The sequence below is a fragment of the Uranotaenia lowii genome, chromosome 1 (assembly GCF_029784155.1).
Source record: "Uranotaenia lowii strain MFRU-FL chromosome 1, ASM2978415v1, whole genome shotgun sequence".
Taxonomy (NCBI): domain Eukaryota; kingdom Metazoa; phylum Arthropoda; class Insecta; order Diptera; family Culicidae; genus Uranotaenia; species Uranotaenia lowii.
In genome coordinates this window covers 187,047,348-187,066,978 of record NC_073691.1, presented here as the reverse complement: position 1 = coordinate 187,066,978, position 19,631 = coordinate 187,047,348, and the positions used below count along the sequence as shown (strand labels likewise).

Genomic DNA, 19,631 nt, shown 5'->3' with positions numbered 1-19,631 from the left:
TGAGTCCCTTCAGGAATTCTTCTGAGTCCCTTCAGGAACTCTTCTGAGTCCCTTCAGAAACTCTTCTGAGTCCATTCAGGAACTCTTCTGAGTCCCTTCAGGAACTCTTCTGAGTCCCTTCAGGAACTCTTCTGAGTCCCTTCAGGAACTCTTCTGAGTCCCTTCAGGAACTCTTCTGAGTCCCTTCAGGAACTCTTCTGAGTCCCATCAGGAACTCTTCTGAGTCCCTTCAGGAACTCTTCTGAGTCCCTTCAGGAACTCTTCTGAGTGCCTTCAGGAACTCTTCTGAGTCCCTTCAGGAACTCTTCTGAGTCCCTTCAGGAACTCTTCTGAGTCCCTTCAGGAACTCTTCTGAGTCCCTTCAGGAACTCTTCTGAGTCCCTTCAGGAACTCTTCTGAGTCCCTTCAGGAACTCTTCTGAGTCCCTTCAGGAACTCTTCTGAGTCCCTTCAGGAACTCTTCTGAGTCTCTTGAGAACTTTCCTGATTTCTTTTCGCTACTCTTCAGAATCCCTTTCGAAACTCTTCGAGGCCCGAAGGAACTCTTAAGAGTCTTGTCGAGACCTCTTTTGAGTTCTTTCTTGTCCCTTGAGAAACTCTTCTGAGTTCCATGAGGCACTCTTGTTCGTCCCTTCAGGAATCCGAGTGAGTTCTTTCTGGAACTCTCGTTTTTTGTACTTCTGTACTCCTTTGAGTCCTTTCAGCAGCTCTTTTGATTGCAACAGGTAGTCGCTGACTTTCTTTGAGTTCAGAATTTCAAAGAAGTCATTGACCAACATTGAAATCTTGTTTTCATTCATTTAAGAGGTTCTTCAAATCTTCTTTAACAAATATCTGCTCATCTGAGGCTATAAAGAAACTCTCCTGAGCATTTGTTAGCTGGATAAATTTGAGTTGAGAAATCGTGAAATTCAGAAGAAGAAAAAAACCATTTTGTTTGACCAACGCCAAACTGAGTTTAGCTTTTACAGTCAAGTTGTGAAATTTGAGCAAAATTTAGTGAATCGGGAAAGTCAGCAAAAGCTTGGCAAATAAACTTTTTCGTTTAAAATAAAACAATGATCATCACAATTACCCACAGCACCACTTTCTCAAAATTATTTCCTTAAAAACGAGTTTTAAGTTGTTTAAACAAAAAAAGGCGATTTATTCTGATAGTAGATACATTCTGCAAATTTTAAAAGGAAACCTATAATATAATATAATATAATATAAACCGAAACTTCTATAAGTTTCTCTCTTTAAAGTTTTAATTGAAAATCTTTAAAATTCTGTATGAAATGGATGTAAAACTTGAAATAACAAAAAAGACAAAAATGACAGATATAAAATAACAAAAACGACAAAAATGACAATAATGACAAAAATGACAATAATGACAAAAATGACAATAATGACAAAAATGAAAAAAGGACAAAAATGACAGAAATGACAAAAATGATAAAAATGACAAAAATGTCAAAAGTGACAAAAATGTCAAAAATGGTAAAAATGACAAAAAATGGATTTATAACTTGAAATGTCAAAAATGAAAAAAAATACAGAAATGACAAAAACGGCAGGAATGACAAAAAAGACAGATATGACAAAAATGACAGAAATGACAAAATGACTTAAATGACAAATAAAAGCCGTTTTTTTCTAATTTAATTTCGAAGTCATAGGTTACACATTATTTTCGAATGATTTATTCATCTGCACACTACATACATATCATTTGTTTACCGTTTCGCGAACATTTGTCCAAGAAGCCATCGGAAGGTAACAATTGCGACTTGAAAAAATAACAACATACCTTGCGAGGAAAATTCCTGAAAGCCAGACCACAAAAAAAAGAACCAGTCCCCGGACCCGAAGATGCTTTAGAAACATCAAGTGTTTTCAAAGAAAACACTTGTCCCCGGCAGCCAGTTGATTCCCTAGCTCTGTCAGGGCTCTGCCCCTTCAAGCTGTAGGACGTTGTTATCTTTTGCTTGCTCAAGGAAAACGAAGAACTCGAGAGTTATTTCGAGAGAGAAGATCCTGCGAGGAACAGAAATGTCTAAAAGTCTCTAATCTTTCCGTAATTTCTTTTATTTTCGAGCAACAGCAGTCAGCAGTGACCCAGTTCCACGAATTTTGTCTCGCAGCCGGTTCAAATTTTTCGAAATTGTACCGAACTGCTGGTTAACAAATTTTGGACCTTTCCTGGCCAGTGTTTATTTACATTTTTCGGGTTATTTTTTTTTTTCATTGAAAAAATAACTCAGGTGAAGAATTCTATCGAAGGTCAAGGTGTGGGAAAGACAGCCGTCAACAAAACAGTTGGAGAGGGTAACAAATTACGAAATATGTTGGAAAATAAATATTAACTAGGATGGCAACTGTCAACAGAAATTGTGGGGAGGATGTTGATTCTGTTACCAATGCCTGTCGTATGTCAAATGTGATGTTGGTTGGAATTTAGGAGACCTTCTGGAAATCTGGCAAATATAATGGTCGTGTGAGAAACAACGACAGTAGATTGTTATTATTTACAAATTTTAAAGATTTTTTTTTCTAAAAATTCAGAAATATAAATATAAATTTTTGAAAGGAAATTCACTATCTTTAAAAAGAAAATCAAGAATCAAATTACTGAAATCTTCCTCTTTTCATCTTAAATTCTATCTTTTATCTTCCGTCCTTTGTTTTGATTCTACCTGTTTTGTGCTGAATGAAATCTGACACGGAAATGTTGCATAAAACGTACGAAACACATTTTTGTTTTAACTTTCGAATATTTTGATTAGCAGCTCAATCTCCCCAAATCGTTATACAAACATGCCCAGAGCGAAATTGTTATTTGTTGTTATTTTACCAGCTTATCCAGACTGAGCATCTGATCTTTTGACTTTCCTTTCCTTGCTTCGGCTTCAGGCTTTTCCAGACCGACCCCAAGCACAGGTTTCCGATGAAGGTGTAGAATCTACAGGATATCGGGGAAAGTCCCGGCACCGGCATCCGAACTCTCTGCCCCCCGTGTTGTAATGATTGTTTTTCTTTCTTGCTAATCCGACCGATTTGCAGTGAGAAAGGTGAAAATGGGTTGGTCAAAAGATTGGCACAGAAACAACAGTTCTTTGGTCAAGGAACCATCCAAGGATCCAAATGTATGCAAATCAGTTCTGGTAGCCGAGAGATATGTAGATATGCATCTCCCGGGGACAGGTTGAAATATTCAAATACTTTTTCGGCTTCCTGTTGCGGTTATTGCAACACTTGATTATGGAAACCAAAGACTTCTGATTTCTGAGACTTTTGGGATTTTACAGTCTCCCAACTTCTGCAACGGTTTATCCGGTCAATTCGAAGCTTTGGCCATTCCGGGGGCGGTTAGTTTCCAATTATCAATGGTTGAGAGGTGATAATTTATTGCCTTTGATTGTCGTCGGGAGCTGTGAATGGATTTTTCGAAAGGAAATGCTTCCTAATGAGTTGAAAGTCAATTCGAAGCATAGTCGCACGGATTGCTTTGGAATCTATACAATTTCGTAGTTTATCGTGTCTGAACACTCACATTCTTTTGTCAGAAAATGACTTTGAAAATCATCAAAGATTTATCAAAAAATGATGCCGGGAACTTAAGAATTTGAGTTTTGGAGATTTTTTTATCTGAAAATTTGCGCCGAGGGTCTTTAGAACTTCCCAAATATTGAAAATTTGACTTGTTTTTTCGACTTGAAAACATATGGCCACATTTTTTCAGCTTTCTAAAAAATTTATTTTTCGTGTTAGATTAGCTTTCCTTGTAAAAAAAACCATATTTGAAAGCTACATAACTCTGTTATTTTTTCAACGCGAATTATAAAATGGCACATCAAAACGCATTGAAATTTTATCAGCTTTTTAAATAAAATATTTAAAACAATTTTAAACAACGACCTTCGAATGAAACATTGATGGTACTTTTACCGTCTACATCACCGAATATTTCGCAGAAAATACCATTGTATAGCCCAAATTATGGTGCAATTTTCATCTCAAGACACCAATGTGGGCCAACAACTCCTCCAAACAAAACCTTTTTTTATGATTTCCGTAGAATAATAGCAAAGTTTTGTCGCTTTGAAATATTGTTTTATTTTATTTACAAAAAAAATCTAACCAAATCTTACTCGAAAAAAAATGAATCAAACTTTCAATTTTGGGGAAGATCTGAAGACCCCCGGCGCAAACCCGTCAGATTTTAAAAAAAATCCCTTTTCCAATATGATAGAAAATTGCTCTCTAAATTTCTTGATTTGATTTGAAAACAATCCAAACGCCATAGTTATTTTTTTTTACATTATTTTTTGAATGGTAGTTCTTTCTAGAAGCAATTTTTTTTCACTATAAAAATACAAATAATTTTTTTTTCAAGAAAATTCGAGTACCTATGTATATTTATTTATTTATTTATGTATTTAGTTATTGAAGCTTCAGCCTTTCATCTTTAATAGCCTTAACAAAATATTTAAGAATAAGCTAACCTCAATCAATTTTTAATTTGTTCTCTGGACACTTCAAGCTTGATTACATTCGCATGAGCGTTGTAGAGAGCGCCTTCATCCTATAAATAGGTTCATTCCAAGCATAGTTCTGGATTTGGTTTGTGAGTTGGAACTACGATCTTATGCTGCATAAACTGCTACGTCCTTCGTTAGGTGAAATTTTTGACAAAAAATACGTTGAAAAATATTTTTCACAGGTAAGATCTTTCAAAAACAACACGTCGATTGATTTTCTAGTGAATGCAATCCTACCAGCATACACAAGGCTCAATATTTCGGCATTTCATCATGCTTACCAAGGTTCCTTAGGGCGTATCTCAGAAATCTTTTTTGGACTCATTATGCCAACCGTAAATGAAGTTTGCTTTGGCTGTTTTGGCTAATTTTCAAACCAAAAGTGCTGCAGCACTCAGAAAAACTGGAAGAGCGCGTCCTTGGGGTTTCGAACTGAAAAGAACATCTCCAGATCGGCTGCGTATATCAAAACAAACACATCACGCAGCACTCCGGGAAGTTCGTTCATAACAGTAATGAAAAGGAAGGATCCCAATTGACTCCCTTGTGGTACACCACTGTTAACAGAGAAAACGCTGGATCTCGCATTCCCTAGCTTCACGAACTGAACTCTGTCAGTGAGGTATGAATGTGTATAAAGTGAATCCACTACAGGACAGTACCGGTGATCTCATTTTTTTAAAATATTTCTTAACTTCATGATGTAGACATTAACTTCAGCTTTCATATGCATAAAGCAAATATTTTTGGACGTGTAACATATGAACTACAGCAGTTTTCCTGAGGCATGTTTTTTCGGTTTTTTTTCTTCCATGCTGAATAACGAGAAAACTATAAGCTTTAGCTATATATAATGTTCTAAATATATTTTACTGACATTACAAGGTTTCTATTGATATAAGTTTTGTATGAAGCTCAAAATAATTCAAACGAATTAAATAGATTTTACTTTTGGAGTGTCAAAATGACACTCTAAGTCGGAAAAGGGAGTTTTTTTGTCCAGGCTTCCAGAGTTCGTCCATAAATAAAGTAAAGATGCAATATTAAAGAACTTTTGAATTCATTTAGGGTCCCCGAAGATTTTTTTCTTTTTTGAAGCTTCTGAAAAAGTTACAAGCATTCAAACTTGCAATAGTGTCAAAATGACACTCTAATGCGGATGAGGATTAACAGTAATACCACCAAAGTCCGAATATTCGGCTCACCGAATAGTCGAGCTAAGTAAACTAAATTTATACAATAACATAATTGACAAATTTTTCAAATGTTCGGGGGAAGTTTATGAAATATCCAAAAGTAATCTTTCAATAGAACATCTTATGTATGTACTGTACTGTAGAACGCTGATGAAATTTCGAAAATCAGAGAGACCCCTACTTGAAAAAGATCATCGGGCTGGAAATAATCGATTCATAAACATGAGGGCATTAAGATGGAAAAAATAGAAGGAAATTGATTTAATCGCTTTTGTGTTTTTATTAAAAGCTCGACAGGATATTCGACCGAATAATCGGCCGATTAGTTCAAAAGGTCAATATTCAATATTCGGCCGTTGACCATTTCAAAAGTTCCACAACCTGACGAATCATTTGAGTTCAGGACGCAAAATTTTTCCAGTTATTATTGTAATCTTCTATTGTAAAACTTAAACGTTTCTGTTTAATCATTAAATTTTTCAAAGTGTTATCTATGCATTTTTTTTTAATATCTTTCTAAAATATACGTCCATTTTTTCTTTGGCCTAAACCTTTAGGCATAAGAATAGCTACCAGATATTGATTCCAATTACGATTTATGTTACTTTTGTACATGATTTACAAGAAATTGCGAGAAATTGAAAATCGTATCAAAATTACATGGAATCCAACTGGAATTTCAGACTAAGTTAGAAAAAATCAAAAGTCTTCCGTTTAAAAAAAACACTAACTTGCACTTAAGGGTAGCAATGGGGATGTATGGGGAAATTTTCATGATCGATTTTTGAAAATCGACCATTCACATATTTTAGATTGCCACAAAAAACCGAACTGTTTAAAATTTCAGCTCAATCGGACTTGATGTGCCTCGAAACGTTCAAAGTTTCGGTTTTTTTTACCCTCAAAGAAAAAAATGCTTAAAATTTCAAAATCTAGTGTCATCTCGAAAAAAAAAAATTATTGTCCCAAATCGACTATAGAATTTTAAAAATCACGTAAGAGAAGCCCCAAGGAAACCTGAAAAATTGAAGTTTAACTTTTGATGCCAAATGACTTAGAAATGTATGAAACGTCGAGATCCGATGTTATCTCGAAAAAAAAACATTTTGACCAAAAATCGACTTTTTTGGACTGGGACCGAAATATTCTTACATTTAGTAAAATTTGTTAACATTATTTTAAAATATTTGACTACAAAAAAAAAAGATTTCCTCTAATCAATAATATAAAAAGAAACTTATTTTGATTTTGAAAATTTCAGTGAGATTTTCAAAGGATAAGTTTAATTAAAAACTGTGGCCGGACAACGGACGGGCGAGTTAAATAACGTAGGAACTGGCAAGCAGAGAGCTTTTATTGAAATTTGACAGGCATCATCATCAGTCAGTCGCTCGACGCGGTGCTCACATACTCTTGAAAGCGATCACTGTTAGTTTGAGAAGATTTCAACGATCGCCCAAGACGTTATCCCCTGAAAGTGTTTAAATTTTTATTTTGAAAAGTTCTAAATAAATTTTATTTTAACGTACGTACATATAAGAACTTTAAAGTGGAACCTGGAAGATCCTTGAAAAATATTCTACGCATTTTCGAAACCAACCAAACATCTTCAGCACATCCTCCGGGTTCCGGATTGATACCTTTTGAGAGCCTTCTTCACCATTCATCCCGGACTCTCGAGTTGGTTTGGTCGTCGTGGACGTCGTCGGATTTTTTTTCTGTTATTGTTGTTCCACCGCAAACCTCACCACGCACCATCATCCATCAGGTACTTGGTGTACCCTTTTTTTGGTTGGTTGGTTGCTTGGTGTTGTTTTTGTTGAGGTGCCCCCTCAGAGCAGAAGACGAAATCATACCTTACGATCGTTATTTTTTGTTCCTCTGCTCTGTTGTTGTTGCTGTAGCTATTCTGTGTCCGTATTCTCCTCACTTTATCGAGCATACACACCTTGTCTTATACGTTCTTCCATAACAACCTGAAGCACTAGCAGCAGCAGCCCATCAACCAAAGTTCGACTTCGACACACCAAATCCCAATAAGAGATGTGTATACGCAAAGCAAAGCAAATCAGCAGCAGCAGCAGCCTCAGTTCCAGCGCAGAACAAGTTGTTGCTGTGTCGAATAGGTAGAAGCTTTTAGTTTATCTTTGACTTGTGCGACGGTAACATCGATCAACAAACGATCGGGCGCGCAAATGAACGGTTGTCGTACGCATGCAACAAATCGCGCGTATTTTTTAAATTCGAAAAAAATTGTAATGTGTAAGGAGTTGCCGGAAACGCGATCTAGCTAAAGCGTGAAATCGATCTATCGTATACGTTAAGGGCACTCGTGCGTGAAGATCACGACTGCTGATTGTGTATCCCGGTGTGGCGGAGATCGTGATCAAGTTATTGATCGCTCAGTGTTTTTTTTCAGTGGCAAAAGTCGATCTATGTTTTTGGGTATAGTTATTAAAATAGTGAAGAACCTAGAGCTTTAGGCTGTAGGTCTGCCGAAAAGTGTTGCTTTTATCTCCGGAATATGTCCCAGGAGGTGTTCTTGCCGATATCCGTCAGTCCAGTAGACCACAACCGATAGAAGAAGTGAGTATTGGGAGATGCAAAAAACACGGAACTTACCGGCTTAGAAGCCCTCAATGCGGAGCTCTGTTCTGAATACGTGACCAATTATTAATCACCGCCAAATATCGGATGGGGCTCCTCAACCAGACGCTGGTGACTTCCCAGAGACAATTTTTCGTGGCTGTTTGTTCCGCGTCGAGCTGCTGGCCCCAAAGCCGGTAGTTTTTTTTCGCGTTAACTTCTTCTAACATGCTCTAAGAGTAATGTGGTACTTTACTCCAGAGAGCAGCGGGAGGGGGCACCTTTCCGGAGCTCCGGTGCTTGAATCTACAAGCCGCCGTTCATAACACGCTTAATTGCGTACAAACGTCCGTCTTGCGCATGGAGATCGACTTCAGGTACGCGAGTGCGCGCGGGGGTAATGACGGCAATCGCAAGAAACGCCAGTGATCGTCGCCAGGGGCCGAGAGGGGCCGGCAGGGTATGACCTTTATTTGACTATGAGCGCAAAAACTTCGCGGCAGTGCAGCAGTCGTCGTCGTCGTCGCGTTTCGGCTATTTGAGTTCACCACCAATTTTCGGGAGTACCGTGGCGTAAGATCGGCGGCCGGCCATGAATCACGTGGAGTCGTTGAACTCCACGTGCCTCGATTCAACTTCGTTCACGGTTCGCACTTCTCGGCTAGAACTCATTATCGAACGTTACGTTTTCCGTGGACTTCCCCCCGGCAGGTGAAGATTGTTGTTTTGTTGTGTGGTTTTTTTGTTATTGTTTACCACCAAATCCGTTCCTCATATGTAGGTATGTAGAATCGGTGATCTTCATGAGCACCAGAAGTTATTTTGCTTCATTACTCACCCCCACGATGATGGTCCGGTGCCCTGTGTGCTGGTATTTTTTTGCTTTCCGACGGGGATAAGACCTTTGACGCTGGAACTACTATTATCACTTAGCCTAACTTGGACTTGAAGGCGCAGGTGGCCACCACGGCAGAAGGAGCTTCGCGCAAAGTGAAGATCAACTCCAATGGACTCCAATGATAGAACTTTTTGCCGTTTGTTGAAACTTCATCCTACAAAAACAAACAAATTAGGTTTTTACATTATAATGATAACACTCATGGCTGGGTAGTCGCAATTTTGTTCTGTTACTGCTGGCACTTGTAGGGTATATTTAAGATTGTGTCTAAGATCAAACATTTTAAAATATGTGCCTTTTGGTAATTCAAAATGGTTTTTAAAAAATAGGCACCCTCAGGAAAACTTACAAAACACTTTTATTAACAATTTATTTTTGGTGTTGTTCAAAAAAAAATCTTTAAAAAATTTCTCAAAGTTAAGTAATTCTTGAACGGAAAGAACATCAGAAAAAAATTCAGATCTCTGGAAGAGTCAAGTCGTCCAGGTCAAATCAGTCCACTTTCTGTGTGTCACTAGCTGAAATGGACCATAAAAATTTTTACACACCAGATCCAATCCTTGAAAATTGGCTATGAATTCCGAGATTCTATGCTATACAGTATGTTTTTCTTAAAATTGATATTTGTTGCAGCCTAATAAAAAAAAAGTCAAACATTACTTTCAAAATGTGCTTAAATTAAGAATATTTTTCATTGGATTTGATAGTAAATTCCAAAGACCAACACCCTTGACAAAAAATGTGCAGTTATAAAAAGACGTAAGATAGGCATAATTTCGCGTTCTAGTGCCGTTAAAGGGTTGGAGTATATTGAAAAGATATGAAAGGACATTTAGTGGGGGTTTATGAAACTTAAAACATGACCGAACTTTAAGAAAATCCTAAAAACTTATCGAATATCCTTATAACTTATGTTGCAAATGAATTACCCGATCTAAGCGGGATAGGTTAAAGACAAAACGAACGCAACAATTAAGCGTTTTTTTTTTATACTGCCGAGAGCTCTTGCAGAAATTGTATGAAATCAAACGTAATAAAATATGATAAAATGAATGTTTTGAAAAGTTTTAATTTGATTTGCTTATTAACTCTAAGTGACAAAAGATTTTTTTCCAACCTTAAAAAATCCAGTGTATGATTAAAGAAATTCAAACATAACTAAAAGGTTAAAAACGTCGAAGGCTTTAAAAACGTTCTTGTTTGAAAAAAAAAAAAAACAAGACGGTTAGGGTAGGCTTACCAGATACTTTCAGAAAAAAGCGGGACATTTCACAAAAAAGCGGGATATTTTAAAAATTCTTTAAAACCTAATTTTTATGATCATTCCTTCTCATATACCTATATATGTTCCATCAGCTAAAGTAGTTCATAGAAAGTATTAAAATATGGATAAATAAAATTTATTTTAAAATCTAACTCTTAAGAAAACTTCCATCTTCGTATACTGCAAACACTTAAGTCGAAAAGGTTTTAGTTCAAGACAAGGTTGCCCAAATCAAAGAAAAATCTGTAATTTCACAGAATGCTGAGCAAATTTTCATCACAGAAACCAGAATTTTGAGAATATTCACAGATTTTAGAGATTATTCAAATTTTATGCGTTTTTAATCTTTGAATGGTTTTGAATCAATGAAAAGTTTTCAATCAAACTTAAAGAAATAGTGCCACAGAAACCCTTGACAGAAATTTTGAGTAGAATCAAAGAAAATCAAGTTTTTTTCGCCAAAACACAATTTTTTTTTCGGAAAACTTGGTTCAGAGCAATTTGATATCCGAAATTTCAAGAAAGTTTTTATATTGCCAAGCAGTCGTTTTTGACTATCTAACAAGTTTTTTCACTATCTTGTTCTATTTTATCCGGAATTTGCCTTTTTCCGCAAGTTTTACATTCAAGGAATTCTGCTAGGATTCCGGAGAAATATCTGGAGCCATCATCATGATCAACTTAAAGAATATTTTCTTCAATCGAAAACCAGGTTGTTATGGTGATGCTAAGATAAGCTTGCGGGATTGCCCGGTTTTACACGGCCCGGATATTCGATACAAAATTAAGAAAAAGTTCGTTCCGGCCTGGTTACCTGGATTTCGTATAAGGAAGCCTTGAATTTACATAGATTTATTCTCTTTATTTCCAAAATTGAACAATAAACTTAAATTGAGTTATTATGAAACGTTTATTTTTTGAACAAGTTTAATATAAATAATTACGAACAGTTTTAAGGAATCCCAAAATATGATTTTAAACCTGATGATGTGTTTTGATGAAAAAATATATTTTCAAGTGCATTCTTTTTTTTTTTATTTTTTTTTTTTTTATTGAATAATTCCGAGTAGACCAAATTTGTCCGAATATTGCTTGGATTTTGCTGTTTTTAGATATAATGGCTTGGATTTTGCCATGTTTTTAGATAAAATTTCCCAGATTCGCCCGGTCCGGATATGCATATTTGAATGACATATTTTCTGTGTTGAACCAATGAATTAAAATTGCGGCTAAATTTAGGTTTTTCCCGTAATATTCAGTGAAACCTCATAAAACTGTTATACATTTAATTTCTATCCTTATCGGTGAATGTCATATTCTTTAAGTAAGAACATTTCTAGTTTTGAAAATCATAAATGGATAAAAGAGGATTAGAAAAAAGACAGAAAATGATCGAAGAGAAACAACACCGACTAACTATTTTGAAGTGGTAGAATAGGAAAGGGTTGAGTCTATCACAAAAGTTTTGTCAGAAAAAAGCGAGACATTTTGAGAAAAAAGTGGTACTTCAGGACATTTTCTAAAAAAGCGGGACACGTTCCGCTATTGCGGGCGGATGGCAACCCTAGGTTAGGGTCATATAGACCTAGATGACTATTTCGGCTGTAGCGTCAAAACTATGAAGCGATTTTGAACGCCAAACGAACAACCTTCGGATTCGTTCAAATCGCTACTGGCAGCCACAGGTTATGCTTCGTGCAGCGTTGCCACATTTAAATCTGTATTTTCGAGCAAAAAAGTCTTTTTAATCTGTACATCTAAAAAATCTGTATTGAAATCTGTATCCAAAAATTTGATTTCGTATACTAGTAGTGCAACCTTTTTATAATTCGTAGTGCACTTATTTGGACTGCGCTCCACATTACGCCGAACTGCGATGTTCGTGCGACCTATCAAATCAGTGTTAAAACTGTCATTTTGCTAAACGAGATCCGCTTTTTGGTTTAGCTGCAAAAGATTTTTATAATTGGCTTGAACATTGTATCATCAAATTACACTCAAACACATTTCGCATGAACGCTACGTGAAAATGTACATGGATGTTTGCCACCCTGAAAATTAGGCAACACTTGAATTTCAGGTAGCAAACCAAAGCTCACGTGGCAAACAGAATTCACGTAATTTTCGTATGGGTTATAGATGAATTACCGAAAAAAAAATCTGTGTTTTTGCGAAAAAAATTCTGACTTTCTGTGATTTTCCCAAGAAATTTGTGATGGTTTTCTGTGATGAAAAAAGCATTAATTTGATTAGATAGTCATGACAGATTGGGTCTTTTTATCATTTCACTGGAGAAAAAATAAATTAAAATTAACAATCTTATCATGATTTTCCAATGAAAAAATTCAAGTTTATGTTGAGAAAAAAAAATTATAATTTTTTAAATACTGTACTTAATTTTAAAAATCTGTTGAATCTGTAAAAATTTCCAAATTTCTGTGTTCTGTGACACAGAATCTGTGATGAAAATTGGCTCAAGGAATGAGAAAGAGAATGATAGAAAGAATGGAGAGAGTAAGAGGAATGATAGAGAGAATGAGAGAAATAGAATGAGAGAGAGCAAATGACAGAGAGAATAAGAGAAATAATGAGAGAGAGAATGAGGGAGAGAGAAAGAGATAATGAGAAAAAAAAGAGAAAATGTCAGAGGGAAAAAGAGAATGTGAGAGGAAAAAAGAGAATGTGGGAGGAAGTAAATGTGAGAGAAAGAGAGAAAATGAGAGAAAGAGAAAGAGAGTGAGAAAAATATAAAATAAGAAAGACAAAAATAGTGGATGAGACAGAGGATGAGAGAGTAAATGGAAGAATGAAAATCGATGAAGAGAGAGTTTAATGAAAAAAGAGAGAGAAAGAATAAGTAAGAGGGAATGAGAAAAAAACAGATAATAAGAGAAAGAAAGTGAGAAGGAGAAAATAAGAGTGATAAAGAAAGAATGTGAAAGAGACACAGGGGATAAAGGAGAAAATGAGAACTAAAGTGATAAAACGAGGGAATAAGCTGATAAATAGTGGTTGAATTATAGAAAACAGAAAGTGAGAGTTCGGAAGAGAGACTTAAAGGTAGAGAAGAACGAATTGAGAGCGAGAAAGGGAGATTGGAAGGGGAAACAAGTTAAAGATATTTACGAATATGACAGACAGGAAGTTAGACTGGAAAAGAGACAACCCGAGATTCAGAATTCAGAAAGCAAAGAAGAGACTAACAGAGAAGATCAGAGACTGAGAGACAGAAAGAGAGATTTACATTAAGAAAGGGGGACACATGAGAACAAGAGGTAATATAGAGACTAGAGAGGAAAATATAGTGTGAGAGAGCAAAAGTATACTGAATTTACAAGAAAAGAGAGACTATGAAAGAGACTGAGAATAGAGAGACTCCAGGATATGCAGTGATGTCAACCTTCCAGATTTTGTCTGGATATTCCAGATTTTTTGGACTTATGTCAGAAATTTTTTCAGGCTTCCAGACTTTTGGAATTTCTTCTAGACAGATCCAGACTTTTGAAAAAGAACATAAATTGTTCTAAGAAACTGCGAAAATTTAAATTGGTCATGGTATAATATGGCAGGAAACGATTAGAATTTATGGATTCAGAAGTGTTTAAAACCTATTAATAATCGCAAATGCTTCGAAGATGTTTGTTAAATTGAGAGTCAGAAAGAGCAACTGACAGTGACAGAAACATACGATTAGTGGCTATCTAACGACCAATGAAAAAAGGATTTCAAAACATAGCTATCCAAACTTTTCTAGACATTTTTTCAAAATCTTCCAGACTTTTCGTAAAAACTGTTGACAACCCTGAGGATATCTGGAAGATATACTGAGAGAACGAGAGTGAAAAGATAACGAGAGACTGAAAAAGAGGAATAAAGACTGATAGTCAGAAAGCACGATTGTGAAAGAATGAGAGAAAGAGACTGAGAACGAGAAAGCAATAGCAAAAAAAAACAAATCTGAATAACACAAAGTACCTAGCAACAAAAACAATCGTTTGAAAACCACTGTATCGATCGATGGTGACGATGACGATGCTGATGTAGGAGATAGGGTCACCCCAAAGCCTCCGAAAATGGCCAGGAAACCAATAAGGTGAAAATGAACATAATTATGATTGGTTGTCATTTGTTCATCGCGACTTAACAGTTGTTTTTCCTTCTATTCCTACTTCAAAATTGTAAGTAAGCAGCTACCTATGGGTCCGGCCACGAAATTACTGTAGGTATCTCAACAACAACAACAGCAGGGCTCGTGCGTAATTATGAACCCACCTCGTACCGCACGCATTGCCCCCAAAAAACTCTTCCAGTCCCAATGGATTGAGTCTTGGTGCTCGTTGCGAGGAACCCTCCTCGAAAATAAAGGAGAAGTCGATAAAAACTCACTCAATAATGATGCAAAGTGCGAAGAATCAGTCAACAGAGTTGTTTATTCGATTTTTTTTCCTTTTGGTTTCTTTCGTGGCTTTACCAAGTCTCGACTGTAATCAATCAAAGAATTCTTTTTACGCGGTCGACTTTTTTTTGGTCCAACTTCTTTAGATTTCCGTGAATTTATTCTTATTGAATATCTACACTTCCCCACAACCTGGACAAGCGCAAGTGTCGGTTTTTGCTGGGAACTTGTGTGTAGATCGTTTTTTTCTGTTCTTTATCAGAACCCTGTAAGATCCGTGACTGAATGGGTCAAATCCTTTTTTATTTATTTTTTGGCACTCGGTAATGTGGAAGGTACCTTTATTTATTAACTCTGATGGTCTTGAATTGAGCTGAGTATGGAATTTCCAAACTTCAAGCATGACGAAATGATGCAAGCGAAGTGGTAATTTTGAGGATTTTTTTTGGGAAAAATTGAACAATCGATTTATGTTTTAAAGAATGTCACTTGTTAACACTTTTGCCTTCATACGTGCAAATGCAAACTTCAATTTTAATTACGAATAGCAATCAATATGAGATGATTGCTAAGACTATAATTTAGACAACGATGTCAACTTTTTTATGTGAGTTACGCTTGTTTTTGTCCCTGACGTCTAATTAGAAATTCACATGACTGATACATAAATCTGTAAAATTAAGAGTAGCGTCATGCGGGGTGACAATGGGTCAAAAAATGATATTTTTGAATTGTTTCTCAATAACTTCCGTTATTCGACTCACATAAAAAATATAGAAATGCAGAAATGTTTGCAAATAGTAGAAGATTAAGTGTGCAAAATATTGTTGAAAAATGTTGATTTTTGAAAAAGTTATCGTCAAAATAAAATTGACCCAAAGCCAACTCTGGTAACAAAGATGACAAAAATGACCAAAATGACATGAATGAAAGAATGACAAAAATGACAAAAATGACAAAAATGACAAAAATGACAAAAATGACAAAAATGAGAAAAATGAGAAAAATGACAAAAATGACAAAAATGACAAAAATGACAAAAATGACAAAAATGACAAAAATGACAAAAATGACAAAAATGACAAAAATGACAAAAATGACAAAAATGACAAAAATGATAAAAATGACAAAAATGACAAAAATGACAAAAATGACAAAAATGACTACAATTGACAAAAATGACAAAAATGATAAAATTGACAATAATGACAAAAATGACAAAAATGATAAAATTGACAATAATGACAAAAATGACAAAAATGACAAAAATGACAATAATGACAAAAATGACAAAAATGACAAAAATGACAAAAATGACAAAAATGACAAAAATGACAAAAATGATAAAAATGACAAAAATGACAAAAATGACAAAAATGACAAAAATGACAAAAATGACAAAAATGACAAAAATGACAAAAATGACAAAAATGACAAAAATGACAAAAATGACAAAAATGACAAAAATGACAAAAATGACAAAAATGACAAAAATGACAAAAATGACAAAAATGACAAAAATGACAAAAAATGATAAAAATGATAAAAATGATAAAAATGATAAAAATGACAAAAATGACCAAAATGACATAAATGAAAGAATGACAAAAATGACAAAAATGACAAAAATGACAAAAATGTCAAAAATGTCAAAAATGTCAAAAATGTCAAAAATGACAAAAATGACAAAAATGACAAAAATGACAAAAATGACAAAAATGACAAAAATGACAAAAATGACAAAAATGACAAAAATGATAAAAATGACAAAAATGACAAAAATGACAAAAATGACAAAAATGACTACAATTGACAAAAATGACAAAAATGACAAAATAAAAACAAAAATGACAAAAATGACAAAAATGATAATAATGACAAAAATGATAATAATGACAAAAATAACAAAAATGACAAAAATGACAAAAATGACAAAAATGACAAAAATGACAAAAATGACAAAAATGACAAAAATGACAAAAATGACAAAAATGACAAAAATGACAAAAATGACAAAAATGACAAAAATGACAAAAATGACAAAAATGACAAAAATGACAAAAATGACAAAAATGACAAAAATGACAAAAATGACAAAAATGACAAAAATGACAAAAATTACAAAAATTACAAAAATTACAAAAATTACAAAAATGACAAAAATGACAAAAATGACAAAAATGACAAAAATGACAAAAATGACAAAAATGACAAAAATGACAAAAATGACAAAAATGACAAAAATGACAAAAATGACAAAAATGACTAATATGACTAAAATGGCAAAAATTACTAAAATGACCAAAATGACAAAAATGACAAAAATGACAAAAATGACAAATATGACAAAAATGACAAAAATGACAAAAATTACAAAAATTACAAAAATTACAAAAATTACAAATATTACAAAAATTACAAAAATGACAAAAATGACAAAAATGGAAAAAAAATGACAAAAATTACAAAAATGACAGAAAAGACTAAAATAACGGAAATTACAAAATTGAACATGACATTGTCATTTTTTTCATTTTTGTCACTTTCGTCATTTTTGTCATTTTTGTCATTTTTGTCATTTTTGTCATTTTTGTCATTTTTGTCATTTTTGTCATTTTTGTCATTTTTGTCATTTTTGTCATTTTTGTCATTTTTGTCATTTTTGTCATTTTTGTCATTTTTGTCATTTTTGTCATTTTTGTCATTTTTGTCATTTTTGTCATTTTTGTCATTTTTGTCATTTTTGTCATTTTTGTCATTGTTGTCATTTTTGTCATTTTTGTCATTTTTTTTTATTTTTTGTCATTTTTGTCATTTTTGTCATTTTTGTCATTTTTGTCATTTTTGTCATTTTTGTCATTTTTGTCATTTTTGTCATTTTTGTCATTTTTGTCATTTTTGTCATTTTTGTCATTTTTGTCATTTTTGTCATTTTTGTCATTTTTGTCATTTTTGTCATTTTTGTCATTTTTGTCATTTTTGTCATTTTTGTCATTTTTGTCATTTTTGTCATTTTTGTCATTTTTGTCATTTTTGTCATTTTTGTCATTTTTGTCATTTTTGTCATTTTTGTCATTTTTGTCATTTTTGTCATTTTTGTCATTTTTGTCATTTTTGTCATTTTAGTCATTTTTGTCATTTTTGTCATTTTTGTCATTTTTGTCATTTTTGTCATTTTTGTCATTTTTGTCATTTTTGTCATTTTTGTCATTTTTGTCATTTTTGTCATTTTTGTCATTTTTGTCATTTTTGTCATTTTTGTCATTTTTGTCATTTTTGTCATTTTTGTCATTTTTGTCATTTTGTCATTTTTGTCATTTTTGTCATTTTTGTCATTTTTGTCATTTTTGTCATTTTTGTCATTTTTGTCATTTTTGTCATTTTTGTCATTTTTGTCATTTTTGTCATTTTTGTCATTTTTGTCATTTTTGTCATTTTTGTCATTTTTTTTTATTTTTTGTCATTTTTGTCATTTTTGTCGTTTTTGTCATTTTTGTCATTTGTGTCATTTGTGTCATTTTTGTCATTTTTGTCATTTTTGTCATTTTTGTTATTTTTGTTATTTTTGTCATTTTTGTCATTTTTGTCATTTTTGTCATTTTTGTCATTTTTGTCATTTTTGTCATTTTTGTCATTTTTGTCATTTTTGTCATTTTTGTCATTTTTGTCATTTTTGTCATTTTTGTCATTTTTGTCATTTTTGTCATTTTTGTCATTTTTGTCATTTTTGTCATTTTTGTCATTTTTGTCATTTTTGTCATTTTTGTCATTTTTGTCATTTTTGTCATTTTTGTCATTTTTGTCATTTTTGTCATTTTTGTCATTTCTGTCATTTTTGTCATTTTTGTCATTTTTGTCATTTTTGTCAATTTTTTTTTCATTTTTGCCATTTTTGTCATTTTTGTCATTTTTGTCATTTTTGTCATTTTTGTCATTTTTGTCATTTTTGTCATTTTTGTCATTTTTGTCATTTTTGTCATTTTTGTCATTTTTGTCATTTTTGTCATTTTTGTCATTTTTGTCATTTTTGTCATTTTTGTCATTTTTGTCATTTTTGTCATTTTTGTCATTTTTGTCATTTTTGTCATTTTTGTCATTTTTGTCATTTTTGTCATTTTTGTCATTTTTGTCATTTTTGTCATTTTTGTCATTTTTGTCATTTTTGTCATTTTGGTCATTTTGGTCATTTTTGTCATTTTTGTCATTTTTGTCATTTTTGTCATTTTTGTCATTTTTGTCATTTTTGTCATTTTTGTCATTTTTGTCATTTTTGTCATTTTTGTCATTTTTGTCATTTTTGTCATTTTTGTCATTTTTGTCATGTTTGTCAATTTTTTTAATTTTTGTCATTTTTGTCATTTTTATCATTTTCGTCATTTTTGTCATTTTTGTCATTTTTGTCATTTTTGTCATTTTTGTCATTTTTGACATTTTTTTAATTTTTCTCATTTTTGTCATTTTTGTCATTGTTTTCATTTTTGTCATTTTTGTCATTTTTGTCATTTGTGTCTTTTTCGTCATTTTTGTGATTAATGTCTTTATAGTATTTTTGTCTTTTTTTATTTTTTTTAATATTTGTCATTTTTGTTTTACTTTTGTGCAATTTCTGTGATTTTAGAAATGTTTTTAATTTTTGTTACTTGTGTCATTTTACCAGTTTTTGTCTTTTTCGTAATTTATGTTATTTTCGTCATTTTTGGCATTTTTGTCATTTGTGTCATTTTGGAAATTTTTGGCATTTCGTTATTTTTGCTTTACTTTTGTGC

General features: G+C 33.1%; 1 protein-coding gene across 1 annotated transcript in view; it reads left to right on the top strand.

The window, feature by feature from the left end:
* LOC129738221 (segmentation protein cap'n'collar) overlaps positions 1-19,631 on the top strand; it is a 120,512-nt gene that overhangs the window by 79,447 nt on the left and 21,434 nt on the right. Inside the window, exons 5-6 of the mRNA XM_055729413.1 lie at positions 2,898-3,004; positions 3,048-3,163. Of these exons, the coding sequence (XP_055585388.1) occupies positions 2,898-3,004; positions 3,048-3,163 (223 nt within the window). The remainder of the gene's footprint in view (positions 1-2,897; positions 3,005-3,047; positions 3,164-19,631) is intronic.